General features: G+C 67.1%; 1 protein-coding gene across 20 annotated transcripts in view; it reads right to left on the reverse strand.

Moving 5' to 3' along the window:
* Positions 1–339: 339 nt before the first annotated feature.
* The window catches only part of PLEC (plectin), a 54,485-nt gene continuing 38,992 nt past the window's right edge, over positions 340–15,832 (reverse strand). For all 20 annotated transcript variants that reach the window (XM_043484195.1, XM_043484194.1, XM_043484203.1 and 17 more), the window contains 13 exons: positions 15,235–15,387; positions 15,003–15,157; positions 14,797–14,923; positions 14,441–14,624; positions 14,194–14,351; positions 13,900–14,078; positions 13,056–13,194; positions 12,599–12,955; positions 12,443–12,526; positions 12,183–12,287; positions 11,974–12,072; positions 7,754–11,134; positions 340–7,656 (listed from right to left, as the gene is read on the reverse strand). In XM_043484195.1, the coding sequence (XP_043340130.1) occupies positions 1,444–7,656; positions 7,754–11,134; positions 11,974–12,072; positions 12,183–12,287; positions 12,443–12,526; positions 12,599–12,955; positions 13,056–13,194; positions 13,900–14,078; positions 14,194–14,351; positions 14,441–14,624; positions 14,797–14,923; positions 15,003–15,157; positions 15,235–15,387 (11,334 nt within the window). In that variant the 3' untranslated portion in view covers positions 340–1,443. The remainder of the gene's footprint in view (positions 7,657–7,753; positions 11,135–11,973; positions 12,073–12,182; positions 12,288–12,442; positions 12,527–12,598; positions 12,956–13,055; positions 13,195–13,899; positions 14,079–14,193; positions 14,352–14,440; positions 14,625–14,796; positions 14,924–15,002; positions 15,158–15,234; positions 15,388–15,832) is intronic.

Raw genomic sequence — 15,832 nt, forward strand, 5'->3', positions numbered from 1 at the left:
TGCCCACTGACCACCACCTGTGCTCACGACCGCCCTCTTCTCTGGATGGCTACCCTTGGCCAAATTGGACCATGTACCCGGGGGGCACAGTCAGTGACCAACCAAGGGACGTCACCTCAGGTGTAAGTTCCCGTCACAGATCCAGCCTGGGTGCTGGGCATGCAGACCCCAGCTGGCCGGGCCTCCACCTCCTCTGTGCTCTGGGCCCCTTAGCCCGGGGCACTCTCTGAGAGTGTGGCCTCCAGCCAGCATCTTCACCAAGCTCAGAGCCTGGGGCTGCAGCACCCTTAGCCGACACGCCACCTAAGCTCTGGACAAGAAGGGACACAGGACCACGGGGAGGTTGGAATTGCTTTTATTGGGGCGAGCGCGGCAGGCCCGCCGTGGTCAGGTTAGTGTTCTGCCCTCGGAGGCAGCCGAAGCCGGGTGCCTCCACCCGCCACCTCCCTGGGTTAGTGGAACATGCAAAGCTCAGTCAGAGGGTGGAGGCAGGGGTGGAGCCGCCAGGGCCCGGGCGATGGAGCAGGAGCGGGCGGCACTGGCCGGCGGCCTGGTTGGCATGGATCGCCCGGGCCGCATCCCAGGCCCACTTGGGGGCTGAGGCTCCCTGGGAGAGGCAGGCAGGCAGCACCCGGGGAAGGGTTGCCCCACAGGCCTCGGGGGGGGCGCTTGGCCCACAGTGGGCAGAAGCCTACGGGGGCCCCGCCGTACCTGGCTGGCACGCCTGAGAGCTGGGCAGTGGCGAGCCTTTCACCAGGAGGGTCTGTCTCCCACCCCAGGTCTGGGTCCTTGGGGCCTGGGGTGCAAAGGGGGACACAGAAGGCACTTACTAGGGAGCTGAGGCTAGAAGGCTGAAGCCAGAGGCCTGGGGTCTGGGGGGCCTGGCTGGGCCGGCTGGGTCTGCTCGGGGACCTCACCCTCCCGTGGGGAAGGGGCTTCCTGAGCAGCCGAGGAGAGGAAGGTGACCAGGACTCACTGCTGCCCGCGCAGAGCGAGAGGGTCAGTCCTGGAGACATAGAGGTGCTGGTCCCAACGGCCCTGCTGCTGGGGGCTACATCCGCTGCCCAGGCAGGTCGGGCTGGGGGTTGGGTGGGGCTGGTCTACAGGACTGGGGGAAGCTCACCCAGACGGAACCCCCTGGGGAGATGGGAGGGCTGAGTTGGGGGGCCCACCTCTGGACCCTCCAAGGCACCTGGCTGTGGTGAGTGGCAGGTAAAGAGGAGCAGGGAGACCCGGGGGATGGGGTGGTCAGTGGGGCTGGACTGGCCCCATCCCCGGGAGACAGGCTGTCTGGACAACAGGTATATATTAATACGTTAGTCTAGTCTTTTTGGTTAAACTTTAGGCACCGCTTGGGAGGAAGACACCTTTCAACGTTAGAGAGAGACCCCAGCGCCTGGGCGGGAGGCCACATGCAGAGCGGGAGGCGGGGAGCAGGAGGGGTCAGGCTGCCGCGGACTCGGGGCCCCCCAGGGAGGAAGTGGGCCCCGAGGCATAGCGGCGGCCGTAGCCTGAGGAGGAGTAGGACGAGGAGGAGAAGGTCATGGAGAAGCCTGAGCCCGTGGCGTCGAAGCTGCCGCGACGAGAGCCAGCCCGGGAGCCGGTGCGCGAGCCGGAGCGCGAGCCTGCGGTGGAGCCGGAGCCGCTGACGCTGTAGGGGCTGTAGTAGCCCTTGCTGGACTGGGCGGCGGCCTCCAGCAGCCGCAGCCCCGTGCCCTCCTCCACCATGCTGCGGTCCAGCGCGTCCTTGTAGGAGATCTTGAGCTTGGTCTTGGGGCAGGTGAGGTACTTGGAGTACGCGCTGACGTCGCGCAGCTTCTGGGCAGTGCGGGCATCCACCGTGCCGCGCTGCAGGGCCTCATCCAGGGGCACGCGGCCCGGCATGTCGGGCTCGATCAGGCCACCCGTCAGGTACTGCACCTCCAGGAAGCGCTGCCCCGCCTCGTAGTAGAGCCAGCCCTTCTTCAGGGCCTGGGCGGCCGACATTTTGGTCTTGGTGCGCGGGTCCTCAAAGCCGCAGAAGGCCTTCTGGGCCAGGTTGATGCGGTCCACCATGATCTTGTCCACTAGGCCCTTGTTGACAGCGTCGGTGACAGGGAAGCGTTCGCCAGTGTTGGGGTCGATGATGCCCCCAGTGCAGGCCTGCGCCTCCAGCAGCCGCTGGCCCGTGATATTGTCCACCAGGTTGCGGTGCATGGCCTCTGTGATGGACACCTTCTCCAGGGTCTCGGTGTCCAGGATGCCAGCCACAGGGCCTGTCTCCTCCGTGGGGTCAGACCAGGAGGCCAGCTGGGTCCTAGAGACGGCCGGGCTGATGGGGTAGGAGGACGACGACCCCACAGAGGATGAGCGTGAGCGGAAGCCACTGGCATTGCCTGAGAGCATGTCAGCGAACTCGGTGATGGACAGTGTGCCAGCGCGGTACTGGTCCAGTGCTGAGCGGTCGATGAGACTCTTGGCGATGGCCTCATCAATGTCGTATTGGCGGCCCGAGCGGCGGTCGATGATCATGGATTTGACCACGCCATCCGAGGACGAGATGGTGATCTCCTCCCACTCACACTCTTGCTCCGACAGCTCCAGATAGGTCTGGTGGTCGATGAGGCCCTTGCGGTAGGCCTCGTACACAGACATCTCCTTGCCCGTCTCGGGGTCCACGATGACCACGCGCCGCTTGCGCACTGAGGACTTGGAGGACGTCTTCCGCTCCCTCTTCTTCTCCTTCAGCGGCAGGAGCCGCAGCCCCGTCTGGGGGTCGGTGACACAGCGCTCCATCAGCTGCAGGTATGTGAGGTTCTCCTCTGTGTTGGGGTCGAAGAAGCCCTTGGTGTCATCCGAGGGGTCGGTGAGGATCTCGTTCATCTCCTCGTCGAAGAGGCCACGCTGGTAGGCCACGTCCACAGGGAGGCGGTGGCTCTCCTCGGGGTCGATGATGCCGCCTGTGGCGATCTGGGCCTCCAGCAGGCGGATGCCGTGGTCCTTGAGGATGAGGCCCTTCTTCATGGCCTGGAAGAGGGAGATGAGCTTCCCGGAGTAGGGGTCCTTGTAGCCGGTGACGGCACGCTCGGCCGACAGCAGCTTGTCCTTGAACTCGGGGCCTACGATGCCCATGCGCACGGCCTCCTCCACAGTCAGCTTGAGCCCCTTGATGGGGTCGATGACGTAGCCGGTGGCTGCCTGCGCCTCCAGGAGCTCGAAGGCCGTGCCGGGCCGGATGATGCCCTTCTTCATGGCCTGGTACACCGACAGCCGCTCCTTGGTGGCATCGACGAGGACGCCAGCGATGCTGCTGGTGCCCTCGAGGAACTTCTGCAGATTCTTGGAGACCTCCTCAATGGAGGTCAGGCCCTCCTGCAGCCGCTGCGCCGTGACCTCGTCCATGACGTGAGAGCGCACGAGTTCCTCCACTGTGATCTGCTTGCGCAGACCACGGAAGGTCAGCTTGCGGGCATCTGAGAGTGGCAGGAGGAGCAGGCCGCTGGCTTCATCGCGGCGGCAGCGCCGGAGCAGCTGTGTGTAGCTGAGGTGCTCGTCCGTGGAGGGGTCCACGTAGCTACGCACCTCACTGGGCTCTGACAGCTGGTCGTGCGTGTCCTTGTTGAGGTAACCACGCTGGTAGGCCACCTCCAGCGGGAGGTGGAAGCCCAGGCGTGGGTCCACGATGCCGCCCGTGGCCAGCTGAGCATCCAGCAGCCTCAGGGCCTCCTCAGCGGGGATCAGGTCCTTCTTCATGGCCTGGAAGAGCGAGATGGTCTGCTCTGTGTAGGGGTCGCGGTAGCCGGTCACAGCCCGCTCGGCTGACAGCAGCCGGTCATGCAGCTCGGGGCCCACCAGGCCCTTCCGCACGGCTTCATCCACGGTCAGCCGCTCACCCTTCACCGGGTCCAGCAGGAAGCCCGTGGCCGCCTGTGCCTCCAGCAGCAGGCGGGCCACCTCGGCACTCAGCAGCCCCTTCTTGAGGGCCTGGTAGATGGTGAGGGTCTGCCTGGAGCCAGGCAGGTAGACGCCGGCTACACAGCCTGTGCCGTAGAGGTAGCGCCAGGCAGACTCGGCCTCCAGCACCTCACGGAGGCTCCTGGTGCCCTCCCGGAGCAGGCTGTAGGACTCACGGGAGATGACCCGGGCCTCGTACAGGTCCTCGGCCGTGAGGCGGCGGCGCACGTAGTCATAGGACGCTAGGTTCTGCTGGCGCACAATCTCGGTCTTCTCAATGATCTCAATGATGATGATGATCATGCGTTCCTTGGTCACACGGCCGGCCTGGAAGTCGGCCATCAGCTGGGCCCGCTGCTCCTCGGGGATCAGGTCAGACTGCATCACCTCCCACAGGGACATGGTGGAGCCCCCATGGCTGCCACCCCCGGGGATGTCGATCTGTGTCTCCTCGAAGGCCCTCCGCGTCTCCTCCTCGGTGTACACCCGCGTGGTCTCCACCACCTCCGCCTTCTCTGGCCCTTTCAGTGGCAGCAGCCGCAGGCCCGTCTCGGGGTCCTCCACGCAGCGCTCCATCAGCTGCCTGTACGTGAGGTTCTCGTGCGTGTTGGGGTCGAAGAAGCCCTTGGTGTCGTCGCTGGGGTCTTGTAGGATGCGGTTCATCTCCTCATCGAAGTAGCCACGCTGGTAGGCCACGTCCACAGGCACGCGGTGGCTGTGCACGGGGTCGATGATGCCACCCGTTGCGATCTGGGCCTCCAACAGGCGGATGCCGTGCTCTCTGACAACCAGGCCCTTCTTCATGGCCTGGAAGAGGGAGATGGTGCTGCCCGAGTAGGGGTCCTTGTAGCCGGTCACGGCCTTCTCGGCCGACAGCAACTTCTCATGCAGCTCGGGGCCCACGACACCGGCCTTCACGGCCTCGTGGACGTACAGGCGCTGATTCCTCACAGGGTCCACCAGGAAGCCCGTGGCCGCCTGCGCCTCAAGCAGGAGGATGGCAGTGCTGGGCCTGAGCAGACCCCGTCGCATGGCCTCGTAGATGGTCACCTTCTCCTTGGACTCCTCCAGGTAGATACCAGCCAGGCAGCCGCTGCCCTGGAGAAGGGTCCGCACAGAGTCCAGCTCTGACAGGTCCTTGACTGATGTCTTGCCGTCCTTGAGCTGCTCAAACTGGGAGCTGCTGAGGATGCCGGCAGCCAGGAGCTCGCTGGCCGGCACTGGGGCACGGAGACCGCTAAAGGAGAGCCTCTCCCGCCGCGTGGTCTCCACCTCCTCCACGATGGTGATGACAATCTTGATGATCTTCTCCACAGTGACCTTGCCCGTGCGGAACTGCCTCAGCAGTTCCTGTCTCTGTTCAGCTGTGAAGTACTCAGAGTTGATGAGCTCCCAGATGGTCACTGCCCGGCCCTGGAAGCTGCCCACAGGGACCTCGACAGTGGCCTTCTGGAAGGCCTCACGGGCCTGGACCTCGGAGTAGAGCTCCTGCTGCCGGGCCCGGGCTGCCTCCTCTGAGAGCGGCAGCAGACTCAGTCCTGTCAGCGGGTCGGGGCGGCACTGTTGCTGGAGCTGGCTGTAGGTGGCCGGCTCCCAAGTACGGGGGTCATAGTAGGTCTTGGCGTCATCTCTGGGCGCTGAGAGAGCGGTGCTGGTTTCCTTATCCAGGTAGCCGCGGGCACAGGCGACATCCAGGGGCACACGGTGGCTCTTGCTGGGGTCCACGGTGCCCCCCGTGGACAGCTGGGCATCCAGTAGACGCAGGCCCTGCTCCCTGGGAATGAGGCCCTTCTTCAGGGCCTGGAACAGGGACACGCTCTGCCCCGAGTAGGGGTCCTTGTAGCCGGTCACAGCCTTCTCAGCCGACAACATCTTCTCGTGCAGCTCAGGACCTACCAGGCCGGCGCGTACCGCCTCGTCCACAGTCAGCCGTGTGCTGGTGGCAGGGTCGATGATGTGCCCGGTGCCAGCCTGGGCCTCGAGCAGGGCCACGGCTGCCTCCGGCTGCAGCAGCTCTTTCTTCAGAGCCTCGTAAATGCTTAGTTTCTGCCTCGACTCCTCCAGCCACACACCTGCAATGACGCCTGAGCCCCGAAGGGCCCGCCGCACACCTTCCACCTCAGCCACCTCCTGCACGGAGCGCTCACCCAGCTGCAGCTGGCGGAAGAGGTCCCAGTCGATGACCCCGCTCTCAAGCAGCTCGGCAGCAGGGACCAGGGCGCGCAGGCCCTGGAAGCAGAGCTGGCCCTTCTGCTCGTGCTCCTCGATGACGGTGATGACAATCTTGATGATCTTCTCCACGGTGACCTTGCCCGTGCGGAACTGCCGCAGGAGGTCCCGCCGCTGCTCGGCCGTGAAGTACTCGGAGTTGATGAGCTCCCAGATGGTCACCGTTTTGCCCTGGAACTTGCCAAATGGTGCTGACACAGTGGCCTTCTCAAACACGTCCCGGGCCTCCGAGTCAGTGTAGACCAGCTCACCACCCTTGGCAGCCTGATCAGTGAGTGGCAGCAGCCGCAGGCCTGTCTCGGGATCCTCCACACAGCGTTCTAGCAGCTGCATGTACGTGAGGTTCTCGTGCGTGTTGGGGTCAAAGAAGCCCTTGGTGTCATCGCTGGGGTCCTGCAGGACGCGGTTCATCTCCTCGTCGAAGTAACCACGCTGGTAGGCCACGTCCACGGGCACGCGGTGGCTGTGCACGGGGTCGATGACGCCGCCCGTGGCGATCTGGGCCTCCAGCAGGCGGATGCCGTGCTCGCGCACGATGAGGTCCTTCTTCATGGCCTGGAAGAGGGAGATCTGCTGCCCGGTGTACGGGTCCTTGTAGCCGGTGACGGCACGCTCAGCCGACAGCAGCTTGTGGTGCAGCTCGGGGCCCACGACGCCCTCCTTCACGGCTTCGGTGACAGTCAGCCGCCTGTTCCGCACTGGGTCCAGGAGGAAGCCTGAGGCCGCCTGGGCCTCAAGCAGGATGAGAGCGGTGCCCGGGCTCAGCAGCTGCCTCCTCAAGGCTGCGTAGATGGTCAGCTTCTCGTTGCCAGGCTTCAGTAGCAGCCCGGCGATACTGCTGTGGCCCTGCAGGTAGCGGCGCACATCCTCCCGCTGTGTGAGCTCGACCACCGTGGTGCGGCCCTGCGCCAGCCCCTGCAGCTCCTCTGTGCTCAGGATGCCTGCCTCCTGCAGCTGCAGGGCTGGCACCTTCTGTCTCAGGCCCTCGAAGGCATGTTCTGGCTCTGCGGCTGGGCCGTCGGCCACGTCCTGGCCATTGGGCAGGGCTCTGGTGGCCGCCGCCTGAGCAGCGGTAATCTCCTCGGAGTGGGCCAGTGCGGCCCGATGCTCCTCCTCCAGGTGCTCCAGCCGCTCACGCAGCCGGCGATTCTCCTCTGCCAGTAGCTGCTCCTGCTGCTGCCGCTGCTGCTCCAGGAGCTGCAGCTCCTCCTGCTTGCGCCGCACACCCTCCTCAGCCTCGCGCTGCCGCCGCTGCGCCTCCTCCATGCTGGCCAGCAGCTGCTCCTTCTCCTGCTGCATCTGCTGCTGCTGTCGCTGCTGCTCCTCTCGCAACTTCTGTGCCTTGGCCACCTCGTCCTGGAAGAGGCGCTCCAGCTTGGCCTTCTCTTCCTCGATGAAGCGTTCCCGCTGCAGCAGGCTGTCCTTCTCAGAGAGGAAGCTCTGCTGCAAGGCCTGTGTCTCCTGCAGCAGTTGCTCCTGCTGTACCGTCTGCATCTGTCAAGAGGGTAGGGAGCGGTCAGGGACACCTGGCCGGGCGCACCCTCCCCAGAGCAGACCCCACCCCAGGTCCCTGCCCTCCACTGCGAGATACCTCCTCAGACTTGAGCTGCAACAGCTCAGCCTCCTTTTTGAGCTTGTCCTTCTCGCGCTCCAGCTCTGCAATGGCCTCCCTCAGGCGATCGGCATCCCGGTCGCTCTGCTGCCGCTGGGTCTCCAGCGTCTGCACCAGCGTCACCTTCTCCTGAGTGGCAAGCTCTGTGCGGTGCAGCTTTGCGCCAATCTCCTCCGCCTGCTTCCGGAAGCGCTGGGCGTCCTCCTCCGCGCGAGCCTGGGCCCGGCTCATCTCGGCCACGCGCAGCCTGAGTCTCTCGGCCTCCGCGCTCATTTCCAGCTGCCGTTGCCGCTCAGTCTCCAGGGTCCGCTGGAAGCCTTGCGTCTCCTGTGCCAGCTGCTGAGCCATCTGCTCCTTGTCCTCCTGCAGCCGGCGGGCCTGCTCCTGGGCCAGCTCCTTCTGCTGCTGCAGCAGCTCTGCCTCGGCCTTGAGCCGCGTGGCCTCCTGTACTGCCTGCATCTTCTCCTTGAGCATCTTCTCCGCCAGGGCCCGCTGCTGAGCCAGGTCCTCCTCCGCCAGCTGCCGCAGCCGAGCCGCCTCCTGAGCCGCCACACTCAGCCGCGCGGCCTCCTCCGCCACCTGCTTCATCTTCTCGGCCTCCTCCTGCAGGAGGCGCTGCGTGTTGTCCTTGTCGCGCAGGATAAGGGCGCGGTTCTCCGCCTCGATTCGCGCCTTGAGCTTGCCGAGCTCCTCCATCTGGACGCGCACGGAGAACAGCTCCTCCTCTACCTGGCTGCGCTGGCGCGCGGCCTCCGTCACCTCCGCCTTCAGCCGCTGCAGCTCCTGGTCCAGGATGCTCTTCTGGTGGTCTGTCTCCTCCAGCTGCAGCCGCAGTGCCGTCAGCTCCTGCTCCACCTGCGCCTTCTGCCGCAGCGTCTGCTCCGCGAACTTCTTGTGCTTCTCCATCTCCGCGTCGGCCGCCTGCTTCTGCCGCAGGGCCGCCTGCTCCGCCTGCGCCCGCCGCGCCGCCTCCTGCTCGGCTTCCTTGCGCAGCTTCTCAGCGGCGGCCTGCGCCTGCGCCTGGGCCTGCGCCTGCTCCTCCGCCGCCTGCTTCAGCCGCTCCGCTTCCTCCACGCGCTGCCGGGACTGCGCTGCCTCACGCTCGGCCCGCTCGCGCGCCTCCTCCGCCTCCTCCGCCGCACGCCGGGCAGCCTCGGCCTCACCGCGGAGCCTCTCCAGCACGCTCTGCTCCTGCTGGAGGGTCTGCTGCAGCTCCTGCTCCTTCTGCTGCACTGCGAAGGCGTGCGCCTTCTCCTCCGCCTGCAGCCGCTTCTGGGCAGCCTCCTGTGCCAGCTGCAGCTGCCGCGCAGACTCGTGCTCGGCCCGCTCGCGCAGGCGCCGCGCCTCCTCCACCTTGGCCTTGAGCCGCTCTACCTCCTCCAGTGCGGCCTTCCGCTGCCGCGCAGCCTCCTCCTCAGCCGCCAGACTCTTCTGCACGCGCTCCTCGGCCTCCCGGCGCCGCCGCTCCTCCTCCGCGGCCAGCTGCCGCTGCCGAGCCGCCTCCTGCTCTGCCTGCTCCTTGCTGCGCAGTGTGTCCTCTGCGTTGCCGCGGATGCGCCCCAGTTCCAGCTCCAGCTCCGCCTTGCCGGCGGCCGCCTTCTCGAAACTCGCCTTGAGGGCCAGGATCTCCTCCTCCACCTGCCGCCGCTGCCGCAGCGTGTCCTCCACCAGCCCCTTCTGCCGCTCCAGCTCGCTCTCGGATGCCTTGCGCAGCTGCGCCAGCCGCTCCTCGATGTCGGCCTTGTGCTGGGCTGCCTGTTCCTCCAGCTTCCGCCTCTGGAAGGCTTCGTCTTCCGCCAGCCGCCGCAGGCGCTCGTTCTCGGCTTCCTTCTCCTTGAGCGCGATCTCCGCCTCCGTCTTGAGCCGCGTGGCCTCGCTGATGGCGGCCAGCTTCTCGGCCAGCACCCGCTCGGCCTCCGCCCGCTGCCGCGCTGCATCCTCTTCCGCCAGCTGCCGCTGCCGCTTGGCCTCTTCTGCCAGCGCGCGCAAGCGGGCGGCCTCCTCCGCCAGCTCACGGAAGCGCCCAGCCTCAGCTTCCAGCCTCTGCTTGGACTTCTCACTGCTGGAGCGCGACTCTTCTTCAGCCCGCGCCTTGCTAGCCAGCAGCACCTCCATCTCAGCCCGCACCTTGGCCAGCTCGGCCTCCAGCTCCTGGCGCTTCTGCGTGGCCGCGGCCGCCTCACTCTGCAGCCGCGCCAGCTCCTCCTCCAGCAGCTGCCGCTGCTGCTCGCCCTGCTCCGTCTCGGCGCGCAGCCGGATCAGCTCCTGCTCGGCTGCCAAGCGCTGCTGCGCAGTGCCCTCCGCCAGCTGCCGCTGCTTCTCCAGCTCCTGCTCCGCCAGCTCACGCTGCCGCACCGCCTGCTCCTCCGCCTTGCCGCGGCGCCGTGCCTCCCGCTCCGCCGCCTCCTTCTGCTTCTCCGCCTCGGCCTGCGCCAGGCTCTTCTGCTGTGCCACCTCCTCCGCCTGCAGCCGCAGCCGCAGCGCCTCGTTGGCCTTAAGCTGCCAGCGCTCCAACTCGCGCTCGGCCTCTTCACGGGCGCGCTCAGCCTCCGCCTGCTGCTGCTCCCGACGCGTGGCCTCTTCACGCAGCTGCACCACGGTCACGTGCTCTTCCTCGAGGGTGCGTTCCAGCTGCGCTGTCTTCTCAGCAAATGAGGCGTGCCTGCTCTGCAGCTCAGCCTGGGCACTGCGCTGAGCTGTCTCTAGCGCCACCTGCACCTGTCGCGCCCGCTCTGCCTCTGCCTGCCGCAGGCGCCGCTCTGCCTCCTCAGCCTGCAGCCGTAGCTCCTCTAGCGCCTGCAATGCCCGCTGCTTTTCCCGTGCTGCCTCGGCTTCGGCTTTCACACGCAGGGCCAGCTCAGCCTCGGCCTGCCGCTTGCGCTGGGTTTCGTCTTGCACTTGCCGCCGTAGGCGCTCTGCTTCCTCCTGGGCCTGTCTCTTCTGTGCCTCAGCCTCCTCCGCCCGCGCCCGCAGGGCTTGCAGCTCGCCCTCCGCCCCACCACGCTGGCGCTCCGTGGTCTCCAGCTGCAGGCGCACCACTCGGATCTCCTCCTCAATGCGCAGCCGGCTGCGCTCGGCCGCCTCCACCTGCCGGGCCTTTGCCTGGATCTCCGCCTCCGAGCTCTGCCGCAGCTGCTGCAGCTCCTCCTGGATGCTGCGCTTCTGCTGCTGTGCATCCACCGCCACCTCCTCCCGGCGTGCCACCTCCTCCTGCATGCGCCGCTGCAGCTCCTGGGCCTCACGCTCCGCCTGAGCCTTCGCCTGGGCGTGGGCCTCAGCCAGCTGCCGCTGCTTCTCCAGCGCAGCCTCCACCTCAGCCAGCCGCTCTCGCTCCTCCGCCCGCTGCTGCTCGGCCAGCCTCTGCGGCCACGGCAGAGAGAAGAAGAGAACCAGAGACAGCGGTGAGCACACCGCAGCTGCTCCTGGGACGCAATTCGGTGCCACTACAGCTCAGCGTGGTGCAGGGCTCGGGGGAGGACACAGGTCATGACCTGGCTGAGGGGAATCACGTGCACCCCCCCGGGGCACTCGGGGCAGCGAGCGCAGCCTGGCCCCACAGTGCTCACCAGCCCGGGGAAGGAGACCCAGGCGTCCTCCCCTCTTCCCGCAGACAGGCGATGGAGACAGACAGACAGAGAGAGAGAGAGAGCAAAGCAGGAGGTTTGCAGGGTCCAGGAACCATGACCACCGCACAGCCCTGCCTGAGCACTGCTGATGCCTGAGGTCTGCTCTGGCCCCCCAACCTGGCAGGGCAGGTGGCCAGTGTGGGCATCATGTGGACCTGACATTCTGCGGTTCAGCTCAGGGAAGAGGCTGCAGGTAGGCCAGACAGAGGGCTCACCCGGGGAGCGGGAGGAGATGGACAGGCCAGTGCCCTGCCTTGCCGTGGCGCCCCTCTCAGCCCCCACGACCGAACAAGCCCGAGTCCTTGCAGAGCAGGCGGCCAAGTGAAAAGGCCAATGCAGAACCCCAAGAAGGGACACACAGAGCCAGGGGGAGGTCCGGGGGCACACGCCAGCCACTGGGGAGACAGCCGTGCAGCGCCAGGCCGCGTGCGGTGGGCCGTGCTGCGGGGGCGCCGGCAGCCCAGGCGCAGGGGGTGGGCAGCACTGTGCCAGGTGCCCTTGGACGCATCCCAGGGGCCACATGGGGGGGGGTGGGGGCGTGACGGGATGGCCTCCCCACCCTGGCAGTCCTACCTCCTCCTCCTCCATGCGCCGCAGGGTCTCACTGATGAACCTGATGTACTGGCTGGTGAGCGTGCTCAACTCACTGTAGCGGGTCCGCAGGTCCACATACTGGGGGGAGAGGCGTGCCCACAGTCAGCCCTGCCCCTGCCCAGAGCCCAGCGGGCCCTGCGTGGCTTTGGCTCCGCCCACCCACCAGCCCCACAGCCCCTCAGCCTCACCTCCTGGATGACACTCTCGGACCCCGACTGGACCTTGGGCTTTTTGGCCGGGGAGGCCACCGGCTCCAGCTGTGCCTTGTATGTGACCAGCTGAAGCTCATAGTCCTGTAGAGACACACCAATGGCTGCCAGCTCTGCCCGCCCCACCCCGCCCCTGAACCTGCCTGCATGCTTTGCCCAGCATGGCCTCGGCTGGGGGGCCCCCAGAGGTCGCAGCCCATTGCACGTCTCCCCTAGGGCCCGAGGCCGCAAAGCCTCACCTTGATGGCATTGATGTACTGCTTCGCGAACCTCTGGCACTCCTCCACCTTCTCCGCATGGCGTTCAATCTCTTCCAGCAGGGCCTGGGGCGTCAGAGTGGTCAGCGATCACGGGGCACACCACGCCCGCCCCCCGCCCGCCCGGCCCGGGCGCACCTTCTCCTGCCGCAGCTGCTCGCGCACGGCCTGGCTGTCGGCCAGCGGCACGGCCTGGATCCGCTCCTGCCGCCGCCTGGCGTCCTGCAGCCAGGCGCCCAGCGGGTCCGCGCTCTCCCGGTAGTAGCGCAGCTGGCGGCCCAGCTGCTCGAGCTCACGCTGCCGCACGTCCGTCTGGGCCAGCACGGCCTGCCAGCGCTCCAGCAGCTGCGTGACCCGCTCGCGCCAGCGCTCCACCTCCACGTCCCGCTCGCCGTGCCGCTGCTGCAGCCGCTCGCCCACCTCTTGCGCCCCCCGCAGCTCGTCCCGCAGGGCATCGAACACAGGCTGCTGTGCCTCTGCCTGGGCCCGCAGCTTCTGTTGGGCCAGAGCAGAGCAGCTGTTTCAGCCTGAGGCCCCAGCTGCCGCCCCTGACGCCATCAGGCCCTGGTGGTGGGGTGCGGGCTGGTGGCAGTACCTTCATTGCAGCCTTGGTGGCCTCAAGCTCTGGGAGGGCAGCGGGCACAGCCTGGGCCTCCTTGAGCTGCTCCTCGTGGGTCCTGAGTGCATCCTCGGCCTCCTGCGTGCTGCGGATCACCAGGCTGATGGTCTTGAGCCTGGGGGACGGCAGGGCCACATGAAGACAGGCTGGGTAAGAGACTGAGGACCAAGGCCATGCCCTGGAGGGAGGCTCATGGGGGACTGAGCGTGCGGAGTTCCCACGAAGCTTCTGAAAACAATCTACGAGCCACGTGAACGTGTATGCTGAAATGGACAGCGCGGGAAAAGGTGCCCATGTCTGGAAGTGAGGGCGGAGAGGAGGAAGGGGTCCTGGGAAGGACTCCACATTCCCCAGGGCACGAGACGGGGAGGGGGCCCTCTCAGCACCCTGGGTCTCTGCTATGTCACCCACAGCCCACCAGACCCCACCTTCCACCAAGAAGCTCCTCCCCTGAGGTTGCCAGTGCCCCCCAAGCCAAGTTCTGACCCTCACTGGACATGCCCCCTTCTAGCACTCTTCACCCTGTTGGGCTCCCCATGCCTCTGCACACTCGCCTTCCACATCTTGGTGACCCCCCTGACCTCCTGGTGTCCTGTGGGCAGGGGTGCCAGTCCTCCCACAACTGCTCTCACCCCTCAGCCCATCCTCAGGAAGCCAGCCACACAGAATCCCTCGGCCACCCCGCGTCACCCCAGCCAGGTCCACGCCTGCTATCCCTCATGGACTCTCCTCATCGCCCAGCCCATCAGCCTGTCCGCACCCTCCCGCTCTGCTCAAGACCCCCTTGGTCTCCACCCCGGCCGCTGACCGGCACACTCACTTCTCCAGGTAAATGGCGGACAGGCTGCGGACCTGCTCCAACTTGCCCAGGGTCAGCTCCAGCTCTGAGCGCAGAGTGGGGGCCGCAGGGGACGGCTCGGGCAGGGCCAGGACCTTCTCGGCCTCAGCAGAGAGCCGGGCGACCCCCTTGCCCAGCCCTTCCACCTCTGCCTGTGCTTTCTGAGGAGACAGAGCAGGGGGCAAGCTGAGCCTGCGAGCCCGACAGGCAGCACCGTTGGGAGCCAGGGGCGGGGGGCGGGGTACGGTGCGGTGGCGGGGAGGGGCCGGGGCCTGCCTGCTGCTCGGCGATGCGCTGGGCACACTCCCGCGCGGGCTCCTTGTCCAGTGGCAGCCGCAGGCGGTGCACCGTGCGCGTCTCGCAAGCCTCCAGCTGCAGCCGGATGTCTTTGAGTTCCGAGATGCAGCGCTGACAGCGCGACTCCTCCTGCTCACCTGGGGAATAGGTCCTGCTCGCACGCTGCCCGGCCATGGATGGCCCCCCACGAGTCCCTCACCCCCACCCCCTGGCTGCCCACACCTACCCTGCTCCAGGCTCTGCAGCAGCTGCTGGTAGTGGCGGCTGCAGGAGCCATACTCGCGCTCGGCCTGCAGCCGGTCCTCAGGCCCAAAGCCGCCGGCGTCCTGACTGTCCCGCAGAAAGGCCTGGTAGTGCAGCTCCAGGTTGCGGAGGGCCTGGCGCTGCTCCTCGGGCTTCAGCGTGCGGAACTGCAGGCAGGTGGGCAGGCAGGGGTGAGTGTGGCCGCGGGGAGACCCACACCCCACCAGCCTGGAGTGCTCAGCGGGGCCACTGTACCATGACCAGAGACCAGGGGGTGAGCATAGCCGTGGAGAGGCCCCACACCCCACCAGCCTTGAGCACCCGGCAGGGCCGTCGTACCGTGACCAGGGACCAGGAGCGGATGAGCTGCACGTCACGGCTGAGGCTCTGCCATGCCAGAAGGCTCTTCATGTCTGTGTGCAGCTGATGCCACAATGTGACCAAGGCCTGGTGCTGGGCCTCCAGCCTGGCGGGCAGGGCACAGTCAGAGGTGTCCAGGCACCTGCCCTACCACCTAGCCGGCTGCCCCGCCCAGGACCACACACCTGGCCACGGCCTCCAGGGCCTCCTGGTTTGGTGGGGGCACGAGGAAGCACACGGAGGGCACGGCAGCCTCACTGCCGGAGCCGCTAAGCACCTTCCAGTGGAACGGCTGTGCGGGGCCCAGCATCTGGCACTCATCACCCTTGTGCACGGTCACCTGCGGCAGCCAGAGACATCACCGTGTGGCCACATCCAGCCCCCTCCACGGCCCAGCCCGCCCAGCCAGGTCCTCACCTCCACCTGCTTGTAATCGCAAACGGCCAGCAGTGGCACGCGGCCCCGTGTGGGCTGGGTGGGGTTGCGGGGCGTGAGCTGCACAATGGCCTTGGCCCGCTTGGCCAGGCCTGAGAGGTGCCCCCTGTACTCGTTCAGCTGGTCCTTCTCGTCCTGCGGGGACAGGGGGAGTTAGGGGGGTCCGAGACCCTCTATGAGGACCCCCGTGCCTGCCCCAGGAAATGCATACGTGCCCCCCGCTGCCCCACATTGCCCTGAGACCAGGAGTTCCTTCCCACGGTCCCTGGAATGTGGTGGGGCTGGGCACTCGCCAGGACAGGCCCCTGGGCTTCCACTGACACCCTCCTCCCTGGGCAGGACCGAGTGCCCCTCCCCACCCCCACCACAGCTCCGTCGTTCGGGGAGGGTGCCATGCCATCCTCTCTCTCTCCCCTCTGCCCTCCCTGGTCCTTGTGGAAGGGTGCACACCTCCTCCGGTTCAGCCCCTCCGAGGAACCAAGGACCACCCCAGGCCGCAGGTCAGAGTCCACGTGGAAGCTGCCTGCGCCTGTCCTGGCCAGCAGGGCCCCTGGCCCCCCTCCTCCGTCTCGCCCGGCCT

Source organism: Cervus canadensis, chromosome 12 (assembly GCF_019320065.1).
Source record: "Cervus canadensis isolate Bull #8, Minnesota chromosome 12, ASM1932006v1, whole genome shotgun sequence".
Classification (NCBI taxonomy): Eukaryota; Metazoa; Chordata; class Mammalia; order Artiodactyla; family Cervidae; genus Cervus; species Cervus canadensis.